This window comes from Cinclus cinclus, chromosome Z (genome assembly GCF_963662255.1).
Source record: "Cinclus cinclus chromosome Z, bCinCin1.1, whole genome shotgun sequence".
Classification (NCBI taxonomy): domain Eukaryota; kingdom Metazoa; phylum Chordata; class Aves; order Passeriformes; family Cinclidae; genus Cinclus; species Cinclus cinclus.
In genome coordinates, this window is record NC_085084.1 from 40,000,505 (window position 1) to 40,021,895 (window position 21,391).

Genomic DNA, 21,391 nt, shown 5'->3' on the forward strand with positions numbered 1-21,391 from the left:
TCATTTCACTATCTTCATCATTTTCAAACATAAGTATGTCTCAAAATGAACTTCATTTTTGACACTTGCTCACCCTGGGGCAGATAACAAGAAATGGCTGCAGTTAAGTGTGACTCAGTAATAGTAATTTTTAAAAGTTAAGGCACACTCATATCTAACACACTTGTCAGTATCTCAGCAAAAAAAAAAAGCACAAAAAAACCCTTTTTTTAAAAAACCCTGAATTTACAGAGTTACAAGAAACTCTCTCAAATATTAAATAAAGGCTATCACACCATGAGAAGAAAATCAGGAGTCCCAGAAGAGCATCATCAACACAGAAATATTCCCCCTCTTCATTTCTTCAGCTTCACTAAGTTTTAATATACATGCTGAATTATTAATATTGTAAATATTAACAAAATATCAATTCAACATTAAAAAATTATCCTATTTCTAATAGTCTCCCAATAGTTTCCCAAGGGCTTTAGGGGCTGAAATCTGAATGATTTGGGGTTGAAATCTGACAGTTAATGAAAACTGAGCATTAATGATTGTTGAAGAGTGATGTTGAATGATGTGTATGTTTCTGAATAAAAAGAAACAAAAGCTTGAGGCCTGTCCAAGAATTTTGAGCTAACAAATCAAAGTGGCAGAAAATTAACAGTCATTCAATAACAAAGTACCTTTTTATCATCTCTAGTTACTACCAGTACCTATTCTATCCAAAAAATAAAGTGTTTTTATTATGTCTGTATTCTAGAACTGAGACAAAGGCTTGAATAAAAATGGCAAAAACAAAGATACTAAAAAACAGCAGCAAAACAACTGTAACATTCACAGAACTTCCACACATAGGACTGAACCTCTCTTTTGATGTAGTAGTATCCACTTGACTAAAAATACTATTGAAACTTTACAATTAGCTATTCTGAATTGCAGTAACCAAAAATAAACAATTAAAAAAAGTTTCAGGCCACCTGGAACTAGGAACCTGGTATTTCAACATCCAGACTGCTTAGTTAAGTGACAACCACTATTTACAAATCTAAAAACAGATACAGATGGGCTACATTTATCATAAAAAATTCGGATTAACACCACCACTTCCATTTGAATTTATCAAATACCTAAGAATTAGGTATGTCTTCATAATTCTGGACATCAGAGCTATTAGCTACATATGCCCATAACTCCTGCAGAATTTCATTACTAAAAAGCACACCAACAACCATTTTAATTCACAAGTGATGAGAGAATTTTGGCAGGCATTCCCCTCCTCTTCCTGGACACCAAGAGGGTGTTATTTCCCACAGCTGCCCAGAAGAAGATGTAAACAGGTGTTACTAAGGTCAGTCACCAAATCCTTAAAAACGCTACAGTGGCAAATGGCCCAGGAAGGCAAAGAACAGAGCACACATTTTAGTCTATGAATAAAGAGGCTACCAAAAACAACCAGCAAGCATTTTACTGACAGTCCACAACTAACAGACACTGACCCAAAAGGAAGCTGTACTACCTTTGAAAGAAGAGAAATATGGATCTTTTTCAGTATGTTATCCATTTCACGAAGTTTTGGTCCCACTAATGGGCTGTTTGGCCCAGTCATATGACCAATATGGTCCAAGCCCAGGTAATGCAGTATTAGGAGATCCCAGTCTTCTCTCTTTAACACTCGATCCAAATGTCTGGTAACATTATCATCAACCTCAAAGAAAAGGAAAACAGCTCTAAGGTAAAAAAAAAAAAAATCCCTCTTGTAAAAAGCACAAAATAATTAACCACACTACCCATGAAAATTCCATAGAAATTGATGAGGTTACAGTCACTTGCAATGTTAATATGAAAAAAAGATTAGTTCAATGTCAGGCAGTCAAATATATTTGTCTTACAAAATAGATTCTTCAACCCATTTAATCTTTTCTGGTAAGAATGCATCAGATTACATAGAGACAAGGCAAATGGATTGCCAAACTTCCACAGAAACTTTTAAAAACTGTTTCAAGAACTTTTTAGTCACTTTCACCCTTTACACTCCAGATTATCAATTCACATGTGATACATCAAGTACCACGAGTACAACAAAAAAATCTCAGTTTAGTGATGGGAATCTCAGGAGTACAACAAACCTTGATCTTTCAACTCCATTTCCGCTAGAGTGCAAACACAAGATTGTACTTGCTGTAGTAACTGACAGCATAGTGAGAAAAAAAAACTATTTGAAAAGGGGGGCCTAACTCATCTGTTTTCCTGCTTAGGTTGACAAAACATTTTTAGTTGCATATATTCTCTTCAGTAATTAAAAATCCCTACAACATTTCCCATGTGACACAACTTCGTTGAGTCTGTACATAACGAGCAAAAAAACTATAAAAAGTTGTGTGTTTAACAGACTATATAAAACAGCATAAGGACTGCATAAAGAGCTTGAAAGCCACATAACCACAGATCCAGTAGAACATCTGTACTTTTTACTCTAGGCTGAAGCTTTTGCAAGTCTTATCAGCATAACCAATTAAACTTGTCTTCCAATGCACATTAGACCTTTCTAACTTCCTTAAATAATAAAATACTTCAGTCAGTAGCAGCAAGTCAATGGCTTGAGGTTTTACTAATCATAAAGTTTCAAAAACCAAGTAAATTTGCCAAAGCATTTACTCTTCTAATGTGCCCAGAGCAAGAATTTTCAGAATTTGTTTCACTTACTTTCTATGTTCCCTAGTTGACAACATAGAGAAACACTACTCTCACTGCAATTACAAAAATGATGCAATACTATCAAAGTATACTTCTAAGAGGCCAAGCTAATTTATTAATGGACCTCTTGAAGATTGCACTAACTAATAATATCTGATAACAAATTGAAAATGTGGATAGTAGAATTTTTAAATGAAGCAACTAGTCTACCTTCCAACCACAAGTTTGTGAGAAAACAGTATGTTAAGGAAATTTATAGTGAAAAATTGATGATTACTGTATCATCCAAACACTTTTTACAGCATATGCATGAGGGATTGAAATGCTTAGCTTTACTGTGCCGACATCAAAAAGACATACAAATTCAATTTCTATTTAATTGCCAGGTGAGTATTTCAGAATAAGGGTGGCTTTACTCACTCATTCTCAGAAACTGACACCGTTATTAATCACTTTATTTAACTTGGGATCACATAAAGCCTCTCACCTCTGTAAAATCTGACACAAAAAACGATGTTGTTCCATCATATTCCACAAAGTGCTTTGGGAACAATTTGACCCAAGTATCATCACCATAAAATATTATTCTTTTCCCAGCTGTTTTTGCCTGCCATATCAGATTGTCATCCAATAGAGCTGGAGAATTGAGGTTCACAACAACATCAATGAAACCAGGTATGCTACCAGTCATCAAAGCCTAATGAAACAAGAAAAGAGACACATTAAAAAAGAATCTTACCAATGCTCAGAAGACAGGAGCAAGGTAATTGGAAGGAAGCAATAAGCCAGATTGTGGACAAACTATGTTTTTGGTAAGGAAACCTAACAAAGTAAAAGAACACAATCTGTCTTGCCGCAACACAGTGCTAGCTGATGTCAGAGATAACAGCTTTACAGAAGGTAAAAATATTACTGTCTAAATTAATGGACAGAAAAAAGATTTAACAACTATGACAGCTAACAATTGTATCATTTACTGGTCCAAAAGACAATTTAGGTGTAAGTAAACTGACTTAATATTAACAATGACAGTACCTTCAAAACAGTAAGTAACTTCTAGAAAAAGCAGTGAAGTCCACCTATAAAGAGTTATCACACTGTCTCCCCCTCACTCTCTCACTCGACTGCTAGTTGACCTACCCATGGTCACTCCCTCAGCTTCTTCAATGCAGAGGTGTTACTCAGATGTACCACTGACAAGTCTGGATGATCAAGTATTTTGATGACATCATCACAATTCATCTTTTAGTTACCTGGAACTTGGCAAAATTTCCTTTTTAAGCTCTTCAGAAACATCTCAGACAAAACAATTTTATACTAAATTGGATTTTCTCTCAGAAGTTATGTGAACACAGAGAAATACAGTAAAAATGTTCCTAGATTAGAAGACAACTAAGAGACTAGTGCCTTTCCATGATTACAAACAAAAAGGCTATGTCAATCATTTAAGCCTGCACTAGGGCCTTATTTGGCCTCAACCTCTTGCCCATGGCAAATAAAGACTATCATATGCACTACCACAGCAAAGAGACATTCAGCCATAGATTGCACTAACACCACAAACATGTCCTTTATGCCAATTCCAACTACATGAAACAACTCATACTTCAAAAGCTTCTCCAAGGAAACAACAGGAAAAAAATCCCACTTACCTTAATTCGAGGCATAGTCACAGTGGGTGGCTTGGCTTCAGCAATGAAACTGTAGGAAGTCCCTTTTTCAACAACTTGAGTAGTATATGGCATGAACTGTTTACCTTTGGATCCAAACACAAAGTCATCTCTCAAAGCATCTATCAGCACAATGACAACCTTTTTGAAAAGTGGTGGAGGAATCTTGGTCCAGTTAGAAACCATTCCTAAGTAACAAAAACAGAGCATATAAAAGTCATCAACAAATTTTACCAAAGACTAGACAGAAGTTAAAGGACAACTTCACCACATAAATGAGTGCTTTTAACTTCTTTATTAATTCTACACCCACAAATGAGATGCTGCAAACAGCAAACCTGAGAAGTAATCTGAGGAAGATGAGTTTTCAAGCCATCCAGCACAGGAATAATATAACAACAACTCCAACATCACCTCTAGGAAGTAAATCAAGATATAAATGGAATGTGTGATATGAAATTGGGAAAACTAAGGAAAAGCTTTGAAATGAAGCATTCAAAGTAATAAGAAGGAAGAGCTGCTACCTTCTCTCTTTTTATTTCAGTGTAGTTGAATTAATTGTATCTGACAGACAGCTTCTGTTGAAAAAAGACACAGCATTCACCTGCGCTTAATTTGCACATCACAACATAAACAATGCCTCTTCATGAATTCTCACCATAAGATTACAAAGAAAAAAACAATTTCACTGAAACTTGTATGAAATTGATTTGTGCACATTCACTCCCTGCAAGGTAGAAGACTGTACAATTAAGCTAGTTCAGTGATGGCAGCTGCAGGGCCAAAATCCAACTCCAGAATTCCCCAAACAAGGTATATAGGTGGGTACAGAAAAATGCTGCTGTGCATCAAGTAGTAGGCAATGCCATGCCTTCAAGCCCACCTCTTTCTCTTGCATGGACTTAATTCTGGCCACAGCAACTCTTCATCTTCACTGAACTTGGTCCACATGGTGACATTCAGGTCTTACAGCAGCATTTTTGCCGCAACCTTAACAGGTTTCATTTCTCTATCAGGATAAAACACAGAAGGGCAAAATGGAAGCAGAATGCATCCTACCCAACAGGCCTCTATTCAGACACCACTGCATTGAATCAACAGCTCAGTACATGCTTTATATAAAGTTAGGGGGTTTACAGTCCTTTAGAGTAAAAGCCGTTTCTGCATAAGTGGTTGACAATTTGGAAATGTTGCAGATAATGGTGTGTCTAACACAACATCAAAAATAACCTCAGAAATTGCATTTTGGGGTACACAGATAAGCATCAACAAACTGACACTGACTGACTAGTTACTGTTAGCGATTTTCCCAAATCAGAAAATGGGGGAGGAGGGCACAGCAGGGAGAAGAAGGAAATCTCAACAACAACAAAATAATAACCACAAGCAATCCTAATTAAACTGATAATTTTGTTTTTCCAGGACTTGAATTATCAACTTAGCAGGCATGCTTTGGCTCTCCATGAAAAACACGAAGGCACCACTGCATGTTCTGTTGGTTACATCTTTCCCTTATTCACTTTCTTAGTGAAAGAAAGCTTGCTGGAAACCAAAAATGCTCAGATCACAAACACATATACCTACCTTGCTCCTAACTTCCTCCTGCAGTGTGATTTATCAGAAAGTCAAAGTGTTGAGAAGTTCAAATTAATTTGGAGTCATTTACAAGGCATGTGAAAATATTTACTGTAAGAAGCTAAAGCAACACACTGTCCAAGTCTTGCCATGCAGCATGCTTATTTATCTCTGCCAGGGTTACTTAGAAAACAGTTACTTTAAATGAACTTCCGTGAAGCAAACAACAGGTTCTCTACCAAGAATTTATTACAATAATGTGCTGCAAGCATTCAGAATCACAGCCTTCTCACAGCCAAGACAGCATGCACTCAGTGGCAGTCAGGACCCACAAAGCGAAACATTCGGGAGTTACAGAAGCACTGGAGAAAGATTCTTTTCAGAATAGGTCTAAATTAGGCTGAAACCCTTCTGCATCACGGTTTAGTAGGCAATACCTTGCCTTCAAATCTTATCATCCCGACATCACTCTGCACACACACCATAACCAAGAACTACAGCAAGTAAGTTATTCTTCTACTATCATTCCATTTTTGTCTACTACACCTGGGCTTGCTCATGACATGCCTGCATGTAAACTGCTTGTAGAGCCCTGTGGCACACACTTCCACTCTTCAGCACAAACCAAATTGTGCTTTCCAAATTGTCCAACATCTCCTTCCCACCAAAGCAGTCTCCTTCTACATCAGTCTCCTGCTTATGTGAATGTGAATATAGCATGTGAATGCAATATTTCATTCACAGCAGTCTGTAAAATATCTGACAGTGACCTGCTTTTCAGCACAAACCACTCAGTCTGTTATCAGATTAGATTCTTTCAGTGCTCCTGAATTAACCAATACCAGCACATCTTTCTGTTCTCTCCACTATGTCCACAATTTAAGTAAGCCTGTCCCCACAGACATAACGTCAAACACTTCAGAAGAATTAACAGTAAATATCAAGCAGCTAAAGACCTAGTTTGGCAGATACAGTCCTGCTCCGCAAAGTTAACCATAAGTAGGTGTCCCAATTAAGAGCTTTGTATGAGCAAAATACTACTCGATCCAGCTGGCAAGGGAACCTGAATCCCACAAGCTCCAAACCCGTGAAAAACAGCCCCTCAAGAACACAGTCTTCTACACATTGACTGAACATATAAGACAATTGTGACTGAACATGTAAGACAACTACATTATTAGCACATCCTCTACTGACTCCTTAAAAAGATTCTTAAAAATTCTGGTTCACAAATTCAGCTCTGGAACAGAACAGGACCAGAAAAGACAGTGATTTCACAGAAAAGGTGATGGACGGCAACACTGTGCAACCTAAAACCTGCATAACTACAGCTGTTTTGTCACTACTGAGGTATTAAAAGTTTCACTGAGGTGGCATTAAGACACTCATCACAGAAATAATGAATGTCGGGCACAACACAGCCAGCGAATGATCACAGGAAACGCGTGAAGCGATTTAGCTAAGGCGGCATCATTTAAGGCTAACAATTTGCCATTGAACAGCACCAGATATCACGGCTCCATCAGAGTCAGGGAAAGGGAAACAAAACGACAGGAAAACCCTCCCTTCAAAAAAGTGACAGTCGACGCTTGAGCCTACGATCCATAACTACGTGAAAACCAGTTAAGTTCTAAACTGCTCCGGAAACTGATCTGGAAACACGAGGGCACTATAGAAAGATGTTCCGCGACACCGAGAGACAGGGCGCGCCCGGCAGCTGCTCGCCTTACCGGCGCCGGGCGGGGCCGGCTCGGCGGGAGGGTCCGCGCGGGCCTCTCTGCGGGGCACGGACCTGACGGGCACCGGGAAGAAGCCGCGGAGGAACAGCGCGACGCCCAAGGCCTGCACGAGGAGGCAGGAGGAGGCGAACACCCCCGAGCGCAGCAGCATCCTGCCCCGGCACCAGCAACGGCAGCACCGACCCGTCCCAGCAGGCGCTGCGCCGGCTCTGAGGGGCGGCACCGGCGGCGCCCCGCCCCTCCCGCCTGGCCCCGCCTCCCCCCCGCCACCCGCCAACCAGAGGCCACCGCGCGCTTCCGCCAAACCTCTCTATTGGCCAGCGGCCCGGCAGGCCCTCCGCGAGAGCGTAACGGTAACACCGAACCGGAAGTACAGCCCCGCGTCCCGCCCCCACATCCCTCCTCCGGACCAGCCTCCGGACCTTCCCCCCGGATCCGCCTCCTGACCCGCCTCTGGTCTCCGCATCTCTCCTCCCAGATACGCTTCCGGCCCCGCCTCCCGCCTCCCACCTCCGTATCCCATGTCCTACTGTGCATCCTGTGTCTGCATCCCAGCCCTCACTTGCCACTCCTGCATCCCGGTCCCGCGTCCCAGGCCTAGGACCCAACTCCGCATCGTACCCCCCAGCCTATGTTCCACCCCCTCATCCCACTCTGCCTTCCCCAGGGGGAGGGGAAAGGAGGTTTGATGGATTGTTGGGGCGAGGAGTGCTTGGCAAGTGAGGAAGGAGTCCTGGACAGCGGCTGTTGCGGGTGTTTGGCGAGCAGAATCTTTCCCCACGCAAGCACACACCTCTTAATAAAACTAGAGGGATATCTTTTAGTCTCTCCGTTGGAATGGAAACGGACTGTGGCCAGCAGATCTTGGCAGAGGAATGAGGAGAAGCAAGTTCTAAAACTAAGATTTTTCTGAAAAAGTAAACCGAAGACACTCCGCCAACTGAAGCAGAGTTTGTACTGCTCTTGTTATGTATACTGAAATAAGAAGACAGCCTCCATATTTCATTCTCCCAAAAAAAACCTGCTCGTGATTTCTACCCAGGCAGTTTTTGTACGCACCACTGTTCTGGAAAGATGTGGCACGTTTCTGCAGTGAGCACAAGTGAGCACAGGCTTTACCTGTGAGTGGCACCTTTTCCCTAACCCCACAAGCACAGCACTCTTGCCAGCTGCTCTCCCACATCCCCCTGGAACGTGTCTCATCGTGGTCAGTCAGGACAAAGCTGCACTGCCACAGTCTGGTGCTAGCAGGGCGCCTGCTCGCAGCCACCACCCACAGCTGTGTTCGTGTGCTGTGTTAACCCTGCAGCAACCGTGGGAGCAGACCCCAGAGCGGTTCTCCCCCTGGGTCTTTTTGCTTGGCACAAAGCGTGATTTGCTAAGCATAAACACAGGCCAAATGCGTGGTGTGCTTTGAAAGATGTTTTCCTGCTGCAGTTGGTCTGTTTGTGGTTTTACTGTCAGTCTCACTGTTAATTCTGTTAATTAATTAATTCCAGCTGTTAATTCTGGGCTTTGTAACACCTGCCACGGGGCAAAGTTGCTGTGGTGTGAGAAGCATGTGTGAGGGGGTTCAGGATTTGTATTTGGCCTTTCCTAGAGCCTCCAAATACAGAGAGAAAAATCAAGGAGCCTGGGTACTGCGGATTCATGCTCTTTATGTTTGAGCACCCCTGAGCACTATGCAACCTTTAGGTTAGCTACTTAGGTTATCTTAGCGCTTTTTCTGGCCACTTTTACCACTTCATGATTCTACTGCGAATACTGCTGTGATGGTTTAGTTTGTTCGTTTCCTGGCCAATGCACCAAAAATGTAATAGTTTAAGGTTTGCCAATTGTAATACATTTACCTTTTTTTGTGAAATAGAAATTAGGAGTCGAAGTAAAGCCAGCCTAAAATTTAAAAAGGGAATAAAGAAAAAACTATTAATAACACAAAGAATAATAAATTCAGAACAGATATTCAGACCAGTTCTTCTTTCCCCCTTTGGTACAGCTTAACAACATACAGGGACACTTCAGTCAATTCTTTACTTAAATAATCGTTTTCAGTTTTAGGGAGAGGAGTTTCTTTTTGTTTAGCTGTAAGGATCTTTTACTAAGAGAGGAAATTGCCAGTTCTCTTTTGACTCCACTTTCTCAGGATTCACAGCTGCCCGGGATCTGCTGTCAGGAAACTCCTCCCACTTCACAGTCTGTTCACAACTGAGTTGCGGGCCATGTTAAAGTCATGGGGTATTACTTGTAAGGATGAGCTACTCCAAGGCAAAAGTTCTCTTTAGCTCACTTCTCTCTCTGTTCATACATTATTCCCAGGAACAGAGATCCCCTTCTTTTCCTCGGGACAAAGGATTCTTTAAACTCTTTACACCCTGCTCCACCTCCCCTGTCTCTCTTTTTTTTTTCATGGTTTAAAGAAATTTTTCGTGAAGCACAGTCCACCCCTATAACTTACAAAAAAGATATTTCAGCCCACCTTCATGTAGTCTCTTCATTCTCCTTCCATTTAGAAACTTAGCTTTGACTTCATTGACTTTGGTGTATCCTTTCTGTTCTTCCTCTCACCCAAGGAAGGATGGAAAGTCTGTAAATTTGAGCATTGGGAAAAAACTTAAAATCTCCCACAGAAGTTACAGGAGATGGGCCCGGTCATGCTGGAGCTGTGTCAGGAGCTCAGGCCGCCCAGGCCACGCTGGAGGAGCAGGACGAAAACTGCAAAGTCCAGCCAGAGGAGAAATGGGTGCCAAGGCTCTGGCTCCATGGCTTTCTTCCGGCTCTCACTGCACCCGGCTCCAGCTGCAGGCCGGGGGTTCTCCCTCTGCCTTGCCCAGCACACAAAGCCCTGGGGGCTCTCCCAAACCGGGCCCAGCTGCCTCCCCCCAGGCCGTGAGGGCGGCCGGGCGGGCTCGGCCACCCCAGGGCTGCTCCGAGCCGGGGCAGGGCAGGGCCCCGCCGAGCCACGGCCGCACCGGGAAAAGGCGAGGATCCCAGCAATGGGCCTCTCCTCCTCTTGACCACTGGGGCCCCTGCTTAAAGACGGGGCCCGGCAGCCTCTGGAGCTTGGCCCTGTGCCTGGCCCGGGCCCCATACTAGAAGGGACCGGCGCTAGGCCAATGCCACACCTTAAGAGGCCGAAAATGCAAGAGAGCGTTCCCGGGGCTTACCTGCTTCAAATGTGATGCACGGAGCAAACAGACTTTTCCAATTCTTTTCTCAGGCTGTCAACAACTAAACCAGCCTCCAATTGGTCCCATCAATCCACAGAGGAAGTTCTCATGGGGAAAAACTTGCTAGTGGGCCCGCCTGCCAGGGTAAAACCAGCGCAACTGCTAAAATTTTCTTTTCTTAAGATTATCCAAAACCATCATTTTTAAAAGAAATTGCATTTTTACAGACACTGTTCACTTGTTTCTTTGCAGGAGCATGAATCTGAAGGTCCATGAAAGTTAGTATTCAGTAATTAACTTGAGCTGATTATGAGCAGCACAATGAAATTCAGAAAAAAAAAATGCAAGGAATTTTGCTTTAATCAGTAGGAAGTGGCAAAAGGCAACTTTGGGCCATTGTATTCAAACTTTAAAAGGGCTTTAAGTAATATGGCTTAAAGTTACATTATTTGTTTGTCCAAAAAAGGCTGTATTCTTTGCTTTCTATGGGTGTGTTTCCTTTCCTTTAAACCTTGAATTAGTGAGACTCTCCAACCAGAAACTAGGAAATGTTGTCTAACAAATATAAAGCAACCTAATGTATGCAATGTTTATGCATCAGAAAACAGCATCTAAGAAATGTCTGTCTTCTTTTTATTTCGTGTGTAAAGATTACTTTCCCTTTCAGTAAGTGTAAATTCCCCAAATTGCACTTTCTCCCATCATTCAAACCTTCAAATTCCCACATAAGATCAGAATTTTTCTTTGTTCAGGCAAAAGGATTTCTCCACAGACATAAAAACAGTATCTAGTATGTGATTCACACTCCCTGGGACCTATCATTGGGTATTTACTGAGTACCATCACCATTTGGCAAGTTCTTGCAGCAACATGCTTTCAAGTCCATTACTGTGGCACTTAACTACAGGGGTCAGATACAGAAAGAATCCTGAGCATTGTACAAGACTTTAAATCTGACTGTCCGTGAGTCTACAGGCATGTTACAACATAATATATTGACAATCACTGCTGTGCACTGCTGTGGCCTTTTAACAAGCTCTTGGGTATAACCTCCTCTGTTGTGCCTAACACATTTATGCCCTGAGAGCTGGTGATTTCATGAGCATTCAGAGGAAGTGTTTGTATGCTTCCCCATTTGTAAGCACACAATCAGTGCTGCATGCACCAATTTATGTCAAGGGATACTGGCAGACTTAAATTGCCTTTGGAAGGTTAAAGGTTCATGTCAGAGTGTCAGGAAAGGTGCAGTGTAGTGCAGTTCATGTCATTCAGAAAAAAAATCCTTTTTTTTTTTTATCAGAGCCAGCAAGCATTTTAGAGCAGAGTACAACCCATTCCTGTGGGAGATGAGTTTGCATCTTTCCCAACAGGAGAGCACGTTGCTGCTGCTGCTGTTGTGAAGAGCCACTCAAGCAAACCTACATGTCTGTGTGTTGAGGAAGAAGAAGGAATTCAGTGCTCTGTGCAAAGCCTTCTCCAGAGGCATTTTCCCAAGTCTGCTGAGAAATCAGCAACTGAAATCCAACCAAGCCTTGTCTTTAACAGGTGTATGTACCGCTGGTTCTGATAAACTTGTGGGAATGTACTTTGGTGAGTGTCTTTGCAACCAACATTTAAAACAGCCAGGTGATATTGATAGTCACTCTGGCATCCCTCAGGCTTTTTTTTACTAAGGCATCTAGTAAAAAGTAGGTAAGATAAAAATCTGGTGTGTCCCATGAGGGAGGGGCACGCCGCCTTCCAACAGTCCCTGTGCCCTCTGCCAGCTCTTAATGAAACACTGTCCATTAGTCAGCATTCAGCATGTCTGCTTCCCCAGCTCCTTTTCTCCTGATTCTTTCACTTCTTATGTTTCACAATTTGACTAGAAAAGCAGGCCCTATCTGCCCTTCTCCTCTAGTTTTAACTGCAGACAATATGCAGTCAGTTTTCTCAGTGTTTTTTCAGCTTTTCCATTCTCTCACTTAGCGCTATTTTGACTAACTCCCTTGTAGTTTTGCTCTCACACCTCTTTACCTGCTGTTGATAAGTTCTGGGTATCTATGGCTCACAACCTTGCTTTTTGAACTGCTTCAGTCATTCTTCCTCTCTGGGCCAAATTTAACAGGATTTCACATCTGAATATGTGTTTTTATGTGAAACCTGCACATTTCTTCTGACACTGACAATGTCAGATATGTGAACATGTCATGCCAATGGTTTAAACAAGCATCTCTCTTCTGTAATCAGTAATCTGTAATCAACCTTTTAAAATTGTCCCTAATACATTTAATATTGTATTGGAAAACATACAATTGGAGCAGGAATATGGACAGTGGCAAAATTGACATTTAAATAAAAGCAATCATTTTTACATATAAGGGATGTGAGGAAAATTTAATTCAAAATTAAGTGAAACTGTAATAAAAACACAGGACTCCCCAAGGTGATCTGACACTCTGAAAGTTCTGTGATGTAGTTAGAAATTCAGAAGGGCACATAGTAATTTTTTTCTCCTATAATTTCTCCATTCTTCAGTACACGGCAATTTGAATGTATGTCAGGTCTCTGCTGTATTTAAGCCACAGTAAAACATCAGGAAAGGTTATAAAAGACTGTCTGCTGAAGTGTGTCTCTCCCTCCTCCATTCTGGTGTACTGCAAAGCCTCCAGAGATTTGTAGTTGCTGAGGCAAAAGACAAAGCAGAAGCACTGCATTATAAACCCAGCTTTTGAAATCTGAGACTGAACAGGAATTTCTTCACATAGAAAAAAAGCCCAAAACACGTTAAAAATAATTCAATAGCTTTACTTGCATCAAATAATTGATTGTATGTGCACACTTGCACATGCGCACACATGCACAGAAGTCTAGCTTCAGATTTAGCTATTTTGGAAACCCTGCTTGCAGAGCTTATGGGATTTGAGATTGAGGCAACCAGGGATCACTGAAGAAGATAACCCCTGATAACCCCTGAGCTGGTGAGCTGTAGGGAGCCAAAACCTGTTTTGTTTCTGCAGACTTGTTACTTACCACAGTAAGAGATTACTTGCTTTTGAAAGGGAAGCAAAGCTGCAGAGCAAGAGCTAATTGAAGAAAGAAGCTTCTTGTTAGTTTCCCCCAGAGTCTTGCACTCAAAGCTTACATGGCTTAGTAGCAATATCTGCATCCCTCTTTCTCTACACAGGGTTGTACAGAGATGTAACTAGTTATTCCTGCTTAAGAAAGCCCTGGCTTTAGAGTTGCATTTGTGCGCTCACCCAGGCAGGTTCTCTCAGAGCTGCAGCTGTAAACTGGGGTCACTGCACATGAGCCCCATATGTATTGCTGGTTAGAACAGATCGCGGGATGCTGACCCAAGGTAAGTTTTCATTCAGTCTAAATGAGCTGGTTAAAATGTGAATGAAAAGGAGCAAAACGTCAAGGAACACTTTCAAAACCACTTAAGCAGATGGACTGATTCTGCTAGTATAAGTGTCTGAAACTCCCCCCAGATGTCAACATTGTTAGAGTAAAACCAGTCATCTAGCCTTCAGAGCAGGTACTAAGAGAAAGAGCCAAGTCGGGGCTCAGCTGAAGCAACATCTTTTCATGACACATGAAAACTAACCATAACCTCTCCTCCCTACAATTTTACTTGCTTATTTTGCTGTCCCCTCCTTTAATCCCATTTTCTTTCCTAATCTGTTTTTTCTTGTAAAGTAAAAGCTTTTTCAGTTATGCTTTAGGTTTGACAGTCTCTCTCCTGCTCTACCTGACAGCTTTATCTGTTTTTTAGAGAGGTAGTGAACAGGGAACCCAGTAATACTAGGTTTTTCCAGATTTAATGAGGACTAGAAACAGCAAACAGACTTTGCCAGTGCTCCTACCAAGGAAACTGCCTGTTGTGTAAGCTGACTCCTTATCAGGTGCCAAAGCATCCCATCCAGAAACATGTGCAAAACAGCCATATGTTTGCATCTTGGTTACCAGGGAATCCAGCAACTTCTCCCTGCAACCATGAGAAACTGGACTGTCCCTTTTCCTGCTTAGCTACAGCCTCTCCATTGCATTAGTACATTATACTTAGCATGCAGGTGATGGCTTCAACTCCCTTGAGTCCTCCTTTCTTGCCTGATCCTCCTTGTGCTATAGAGCTTTCTTTAGTCACATGGTCTTTGTCCAACTGAGAATTTCTCATGCTGCAGAAATCCTCTCTTCCCATGTCCCTGTGAGCAATGGTGATAAACAATCACAATAATGAAGTAGGAAATGTGGCTACATTCTTCCATGACATATGACTTTACTAGAATAATCTTCCTAAAATATCCTAGTAAGGCATTTTTCTATCATCATAGACTCCTTGCCTCACACCTTTCTCTAAGCTGAAGCCTTCTTTTTAAAGTGATTCACCTGCAGGTGCCAGATGTTCAGTGACACTGCCTTCATGTAATTTAGGCCTAGATATTTTTTACTAGCTAAACACTACATTGTGTTAAAAAATACCAGTGCATAATGTAAGCACTTCTTGTTTCAGAAGCCAGCTTCTTCACTGACACCTCTTACTGCACTTGTTTCCAAAAGAGAGGTCTTTATGTGTTGCTTTTCACTGCAGGGAATTGCTGTGCTGTACCAAGCCAGCATCATAAGCCTGCTCATCTTAATGCTCAGATACTCTTCAACTGTCTGAGCTAAGAAAGCAGAGAGCAAGGAAGGCTGGCAGCCTGTTGGTGCGCTGGCTAACTGAAGTGTGCAGTTTGTAAAATTTCATGCTGAATAGCCAAGTCATTGCCAAGGGAGAAGCTGAAACTATACAAGGGGCCTTAATAAGATGTGTTAGTGGCTGCAGGGAGGTCAGGGAAACAAGAAACTGTCAGCTGGTAAATTATCCGAAGCAAACGTTTTGTGACAGGAGAAGAAGCAGCAACTTAGCTGTCTTTAGTCACCTAGGGTAATTAATCAGCATCATCAAGCCCTGGCATCATTAAATTCTGAATAAGGTTTTCAAGTGTTTATAGTTTTGGGATAAATTTCTTCCAGTGCTATGTACCTAGAATTTCTTGCTCGGATAGCTTTTTCAGAGTGTAACAGCCTGCCATGCAGATGTACCCATTTCCTCCCCAGTGGGAAAAGTCTAGCTGCTCCTTCAAGGGCCAGGACCCTCTCTCCTCCATGCCCTGAATCAACTAGCTCTCCAAGACCATTTTATTTTGGGGTCTTCCCATTGCTACTGCAATGGCAGAGTGGTGTGTTTCCCATGGGGGAAGCTGTCAGCTATTGCCCGCCCTGTGAAGGACCATAGGGGGTCAGAGGGAACTTAACCTCCTTCCTGAATGGTCACAGGGGGTCAAGCCTGGTGCAGTGTTGCCCAGTGGAAGTAAGATCCTGAGGCAGACTATCTGCATTACCACATTTCAGTTACCTGTCCCTGTGCTCACACCTGACCACTGCAGCCAGGCCAAGAAAACAGTGCCAGGCAGAAAAACTAAACTATCTAGGTTTTCTAGAGTTTCATTATGTGGCTGGACCTCTTGCTTCCTCCATCTAGTAATTGAGCCTATTTTGATGTCTCATGAGTTCCTAAGGTCTAATAAGACAGAAGTTTGCTTTAGTGCTTCTCTTGTCCCAGCTGCAGGCTCCTTCCCTGTCATGCAGTGCCAACTCACACAGCCCAGTGAGGTATTTCTACTTCTTACTCTGGTTTGTGCAAGGAGGGAGCAGGATGGTAGCCCACAAAAGGCTGGCTCCCCAGTCATCAAAACTTTACACTGTTTGTACATTTTAACAAACAAAGCATCAGCATCCATTGCTTGACTTGACAGATCACAGGACTTCCATTAATTAGTACTCAACCCCCTATTTGTGTGTTAATTAGTCTGTAGGTGTAGTTCTTCTCTCTGTCTGGCTCCAGGTCTGTTTGGAGTAGATGGTCACAGGATTGATGATCCACTGCTGGAATTTCCTCCAGTTACTGCTCAGTCCTGACCTTACTCCTGGTGGCTCTCATCCATTCATCTTGGGATTGTCTTCCTTCTTCCTTAAAGCAAACACCAGCCAAGCATATAACGTTCACAGTGCAATTGCTTAATCATAACTCTCTAGCTACATCCATTGATTGACAACAAAAAAAATTGTGAAGTTTGATTCAGATCTTGAGAGGCTCAAATCTTGAGGGGCTCTATATGATGTCCAGCCTTTCATAGGTTCTCTCTACCTTACTCAATCTGTCTCCTCAAGTCATGCAACATTGCTGTCTCTCTGCATGTTTCTTTATAGTTGATAAGGGGAATAAAATGTTAATACAGACTGACAGTGACACACAGAGACATTATAAACCTGTAAATCATATTTCTAGAGGAAAGCAGTCAAGAACTCCTTACATCTGATTGCAGGCTGTTTACCTTATCTTCACTAGTAAACTGAAAAAATTTCCTTGTCTGAGCTTTTTTTTTTTTTAACGTCCAAAACAGCTTCTGGCATATCCATCAAATGAAACAAAGCTTAAGCAGGATTTCTCCCTTACTTAGGCTGTTCTGAGTGCCTGTGTTCTCAAAATGTAGATGGAAAATGAGACTTGGGTCTCAGCAACACTGGAATCAGCTGAGCTTTTGGAAGATGTTCAAAGATCACCAGTGCTCCTGACAGTAGAAAAAGAAAAAAAATAGTAGTTTTGTGTCCATTTTAATGAGTTTTGAAAGCTTTCAATGAGCACAAGAATAACTATAACCAAGAATCAAAAACTGTCAAGAAGATGAGATTTCTATTCAGCCCTTAGTAAGAAAGGTTTTCCATTCCTAGTATTATTAGGACAGGTATCTGAGTATCCTCTTTTATTGAAGTAGGAGTCTTCCTTGCACATTCCATTTTAAACTGCAGCAGATTCTACTGTGAGTTTAATTATAAATATTGGCAGAACACCAAAACCACACAGTGTGATAGGTATAGATCAAGATCTTTTTTGTTGTTTTTTCCCCTCTCTGTTTTTTTTCTGGAGGGGTCTTTTTCTATTACTTGACTTGTAACAGTTATAAAGTTCAGTCCTAGAAACTCTGAAAGGAAGAATGAACTATGAAAAATAACTTGTCTTTTTTTCAAGCAGTATGGCACAGGGAAATAGATGAAAGGGCCACACGTCATCATTTTCCTAACATCTTACGTACTGGCTTCCTTAAACTTGTCACACTCCATCTTGTTATTTGGGCTTCTTAGGTTGTCCCAGGAAGATTAGTTACAATTGCTAGGAAGCTGTGAATTTCTGCCCTCAGCATATTGGGGATCCCTTGTTCACATGCCAGAACTTCATGACATCTATCTTAGCTCCTCTCACTCCCAGCAGTTTTTTCATCCCCTTGCACTAGTAGCTTTGTAGGGAACACAGTCACCAACCACACTTTGGTCCCTTTTGGCTGTGCTGCACCCACCAAGGTTATATTTTGTCACACTGGGCCTCATTTCAGTACTGCAAGTGACCAGTGCTGCCGACAGTGTTTGAAGAAGGCTTCAGTAGGTCCCAAATGACCCTGAGAGTCTCTTTCCTCTCTGCTGGCAGTGGCCATGATATATCTGAAGAGCTTCTACCAGCTGTGCCCCACCAATTCTCTGATCATTTTGTAACTGGCATGCTGTCATGCATTTTGTTTCTCCTCTGATGTATTTCCAGCTGAACACAAAGATTCTAGCTGCTGGCTCTGAAGATCATCTTATCAGTTTGAAGTACTTAAGCTCATGTTGTATCATTGCTGTCATCTCCTTTAATAAACCAGTTCTAATTCTTGTTTCAAAAATCACTGGTAAAAATGTAAACAGGTTACCATTGACAGGACAGCACTGATCAGTTCTGTCTCTGCATGGGCTGTAGCAGTCAGCATTATTCCTCAGAATCCCAGGATGAGTTCCTATAAATGTGTCTCCCTCATTTTGTTGTGTTAACATGACATTACTGAATAGATACATTCTTTCCATCTGAAGCTCATAATTTCCCTTACTAGATTTAATTCTTTCTACCCAAGAACAGGTTTCACTGCCACTATGGGTGGCATCCTTTCCCAGGTATTTCTGTCCATTGCATTACCCTGTTTTTATCTGGTACTGGTTCCCCTTCCTTGTTGCAACAAGCAAAAATATTCTTTGGCTTTTTCTCAAACCATAGCAGTAGCAATCATAGTAGTTATTAACCGTTTAGAAGACCCTTACTAGCTTAAAATTCTGGAGCAAAATGTATCAAAGTCACCTTGGTTTTCTTATAAGTAGTTGAAGTGTGACTTAACAATGGAAGCAGTCATAAAAAACTACATTTAAAAAAAGGAAAGAAACAAAAGGAAAGAAACATAAGAAACATAAGAAAGAAACATAACATTGACATTATAAGTATGGGAATCTGGAGCTGCAAATAAGGATGGCAGGCTTCAGGCTTAAGGATGGCAGTATGATGCTTCAGGATATGCCACATAGCCAAATGCAGCAGGGCCTTGCTGACAGCTCCTTGCTGCCTGCGATACTTGAAGAACATTTTAAGGCAAGAGAGAAGGTCTGTTGTGGGAGGAGGGGGTTCCTGGAGAGCAGGGAGTTCTGGAACACTGACATTCCAAAAAATGAAGCCTTTTCTGTGGGGAGACTCTGAAAACAAGAGGAAACAAATAATCCCATCATCAAACCATGGCTCCTAGAAAGCAGTCCCTTCCTTCTGTGGGGAGAGAATCTGCAGCATTTCTTCAAAGACTACATTGCATATGAAGTTAAAAAAAAAAAACAAAAAAACAGACAAGCAAAAAATCACATTAAATGGCCAAACAGTGCCATCTGGGGACTCCTCTCATAAGAATAGCATGAGCAAAGTTAATGAAGGACCTGCTTTTTTACTCAGAATGAGTAAAAGTTTATTCAGTGAGAAGTATTGATTATTTGCACAGGGTCAGTCTTGGGGTCAGGCACTGAGTGGCACACAATGCTCTGTTAAAAGTCAAGACTACTCCAGGAAAGGAACACCAACACATCTGTAAATTCGAGAACTGTGGTCAAGCACCAGCTTTCTTATATGTTCTTGACACAAAGAATTTCTTAATTTGAAGCTTGTAGGAAACAGGATACTACATGGAAATCAACAAAAGGACAATATGCTGTAGCACCAACGGAGAAATGCTTTCAGAGCTTCTTGTTTTAACATGCTATACAACAGAAATGTATTTCACAAAGCCTCCAGGGCATGCTGATCCCCCATTTAAAGCAGTTCTTTTCATAAGACTGTCTTAGACTTTGCTTAAGGACTGCAGTAAAATCACAGAATCATTTAACCAGAATGGTTTGAGTTGAAAGAGACAAGAAAGATCATCTAGCTCCAGCCCCCCTGTCGTGGGATACAGCAAGCACTGCCATGTAGCTGTTTGTACAAGCAGTGGGAATATGCAGCTTTCCACGCTGGTGCAGATGATACAAATGGAAGCAGAGATCTCTTGTAAGGACAGCTGGGTCTTTTCAGAAGTGGTTTCAGAATGAGGGAAAGGAGTGTGCAAGAACAAAGCACCTGGTGCTGCCTTCAGGCAGGCAGATTCAGTTTGGGCTCCTGCAGGAGTGCAAGCTTGATGGCTGCCTAGAAAATGCAGGCTTTTCAACAGAATATAGAAAACCCAGAGATGGGCAAAATCTGCTGATTTGAGTGTTGAGCAAACAAAAACGAAGAGCAGCTGCTTTTAATCTCAAAATGCATATATAAAAGGGGAAGTAGGAAAGTAGCAAAGGCAATAAATTTTTGCATTTCTTCCAGAGCCTTAGATTTCTCTGAAGGATTATGAGTATTATGTTAAGACCTTCAGTTTAAGCTGGATCAAAGAGGAAAGAGGAACCAGAGAATGTGGACTTCAGTAAGAAGCTATTGAAGTAACACAGACTTTTTTTTTACTTTTTACCCTCAAACTGCCTACAAGCCAGGCTAGCTCTTGTAAAACCAAAGTGAAAAAAACTAGGCTGCATCAGAAGTCTCTGCAATGTTTGTACCCATCTGTGGTATTTTAACATTTTCAAGGTTTCAAAATGTTCAGGACGAAAGTATTCCCTTCTGTTATATTTATAGGATTTAAATCACATGCTATTTATTCTATTTATTATTTATAGTGCATTCATTTCAATTCACCTTCTGCAATACACAGTTCGGTTTTAATACATAATTTCTAATTTCAGTTTCTTTGCAAAGTCTGCCTTCTCTTGAGCTAACCCCTGGAACTGAGTTCTTATCCAGACACCAGCACCTGGGAAATCTGCTGAAACAACAGCACATTATCTGCATCCTCATTAAACTGCCTGACATTTAGGGTCACCACCATGTCAATGTTAAGCCTCCTGAGACTGGAGTGAGGACAGTAGGCACCACCTTCTCTCATAACTATTCAAGGGAAGCAGAACAAGTCATCGAGCCACTAGGGCAGAGTGACCACCACTTCTCCACCTTTCTGCTCAGTCTGAACAAACACAAGTGATGCTTTGACCATCCCTCTGTTGTGGCTACATTCACCGGGGCGAAGATACTATGAACCATACTGGGAACAGATTTTTGTCAGAACAGGCACTGAACAACCTATTCTTGAGGAAACTCATAATCAGATGAGAAGAAATC

At 41.7% G+C, this 21,391-nt stretch overlaps 1 protein-coding gene across 5 annotated transcripts in view; it reads right to left on the reverse strand.

Annotated features, from left to right (window-relative positions):
* The window catches only part of PIGG (phosphatidylinositol glycan anchor biosynthesis class G (EMM blood group)), an 80,027-nt gene extending 72,216 nt beyond the window's left edge, over positions 1–7,811 (reverse strand). For 3 of the 5 annotated variants that reach the window (XM_062513328.1, XM_062513327.1, XM_062513326.1), the window contains exons 1-4: positions 7,652–7,811; positions 4,329–4,534; positions 3,164–3,373; positions 1,496–1,687 (exon numbers count right to left, since the gene is read on the reverse strand). In XM_062513328.1, the coding sequence (XP_062369312.1) occupies positions 1,496–1,687; positions 3,164–3,373; positions 4,329–4,534; positions 7,652–7,811 (768 nt within the window). The remainder of the gene's footprint in view (positions 1–1,495; positions 1,688–3,163; positions 3,374–4,328; positions 4,535–7,651) is intronic. The other 2 variants (XM_062513325.1, XM_062513329.1) reach the window with 2 other exon arrangements.
* Positions 7,812–21,391: the final 13,580 nt, after the last annotated feature.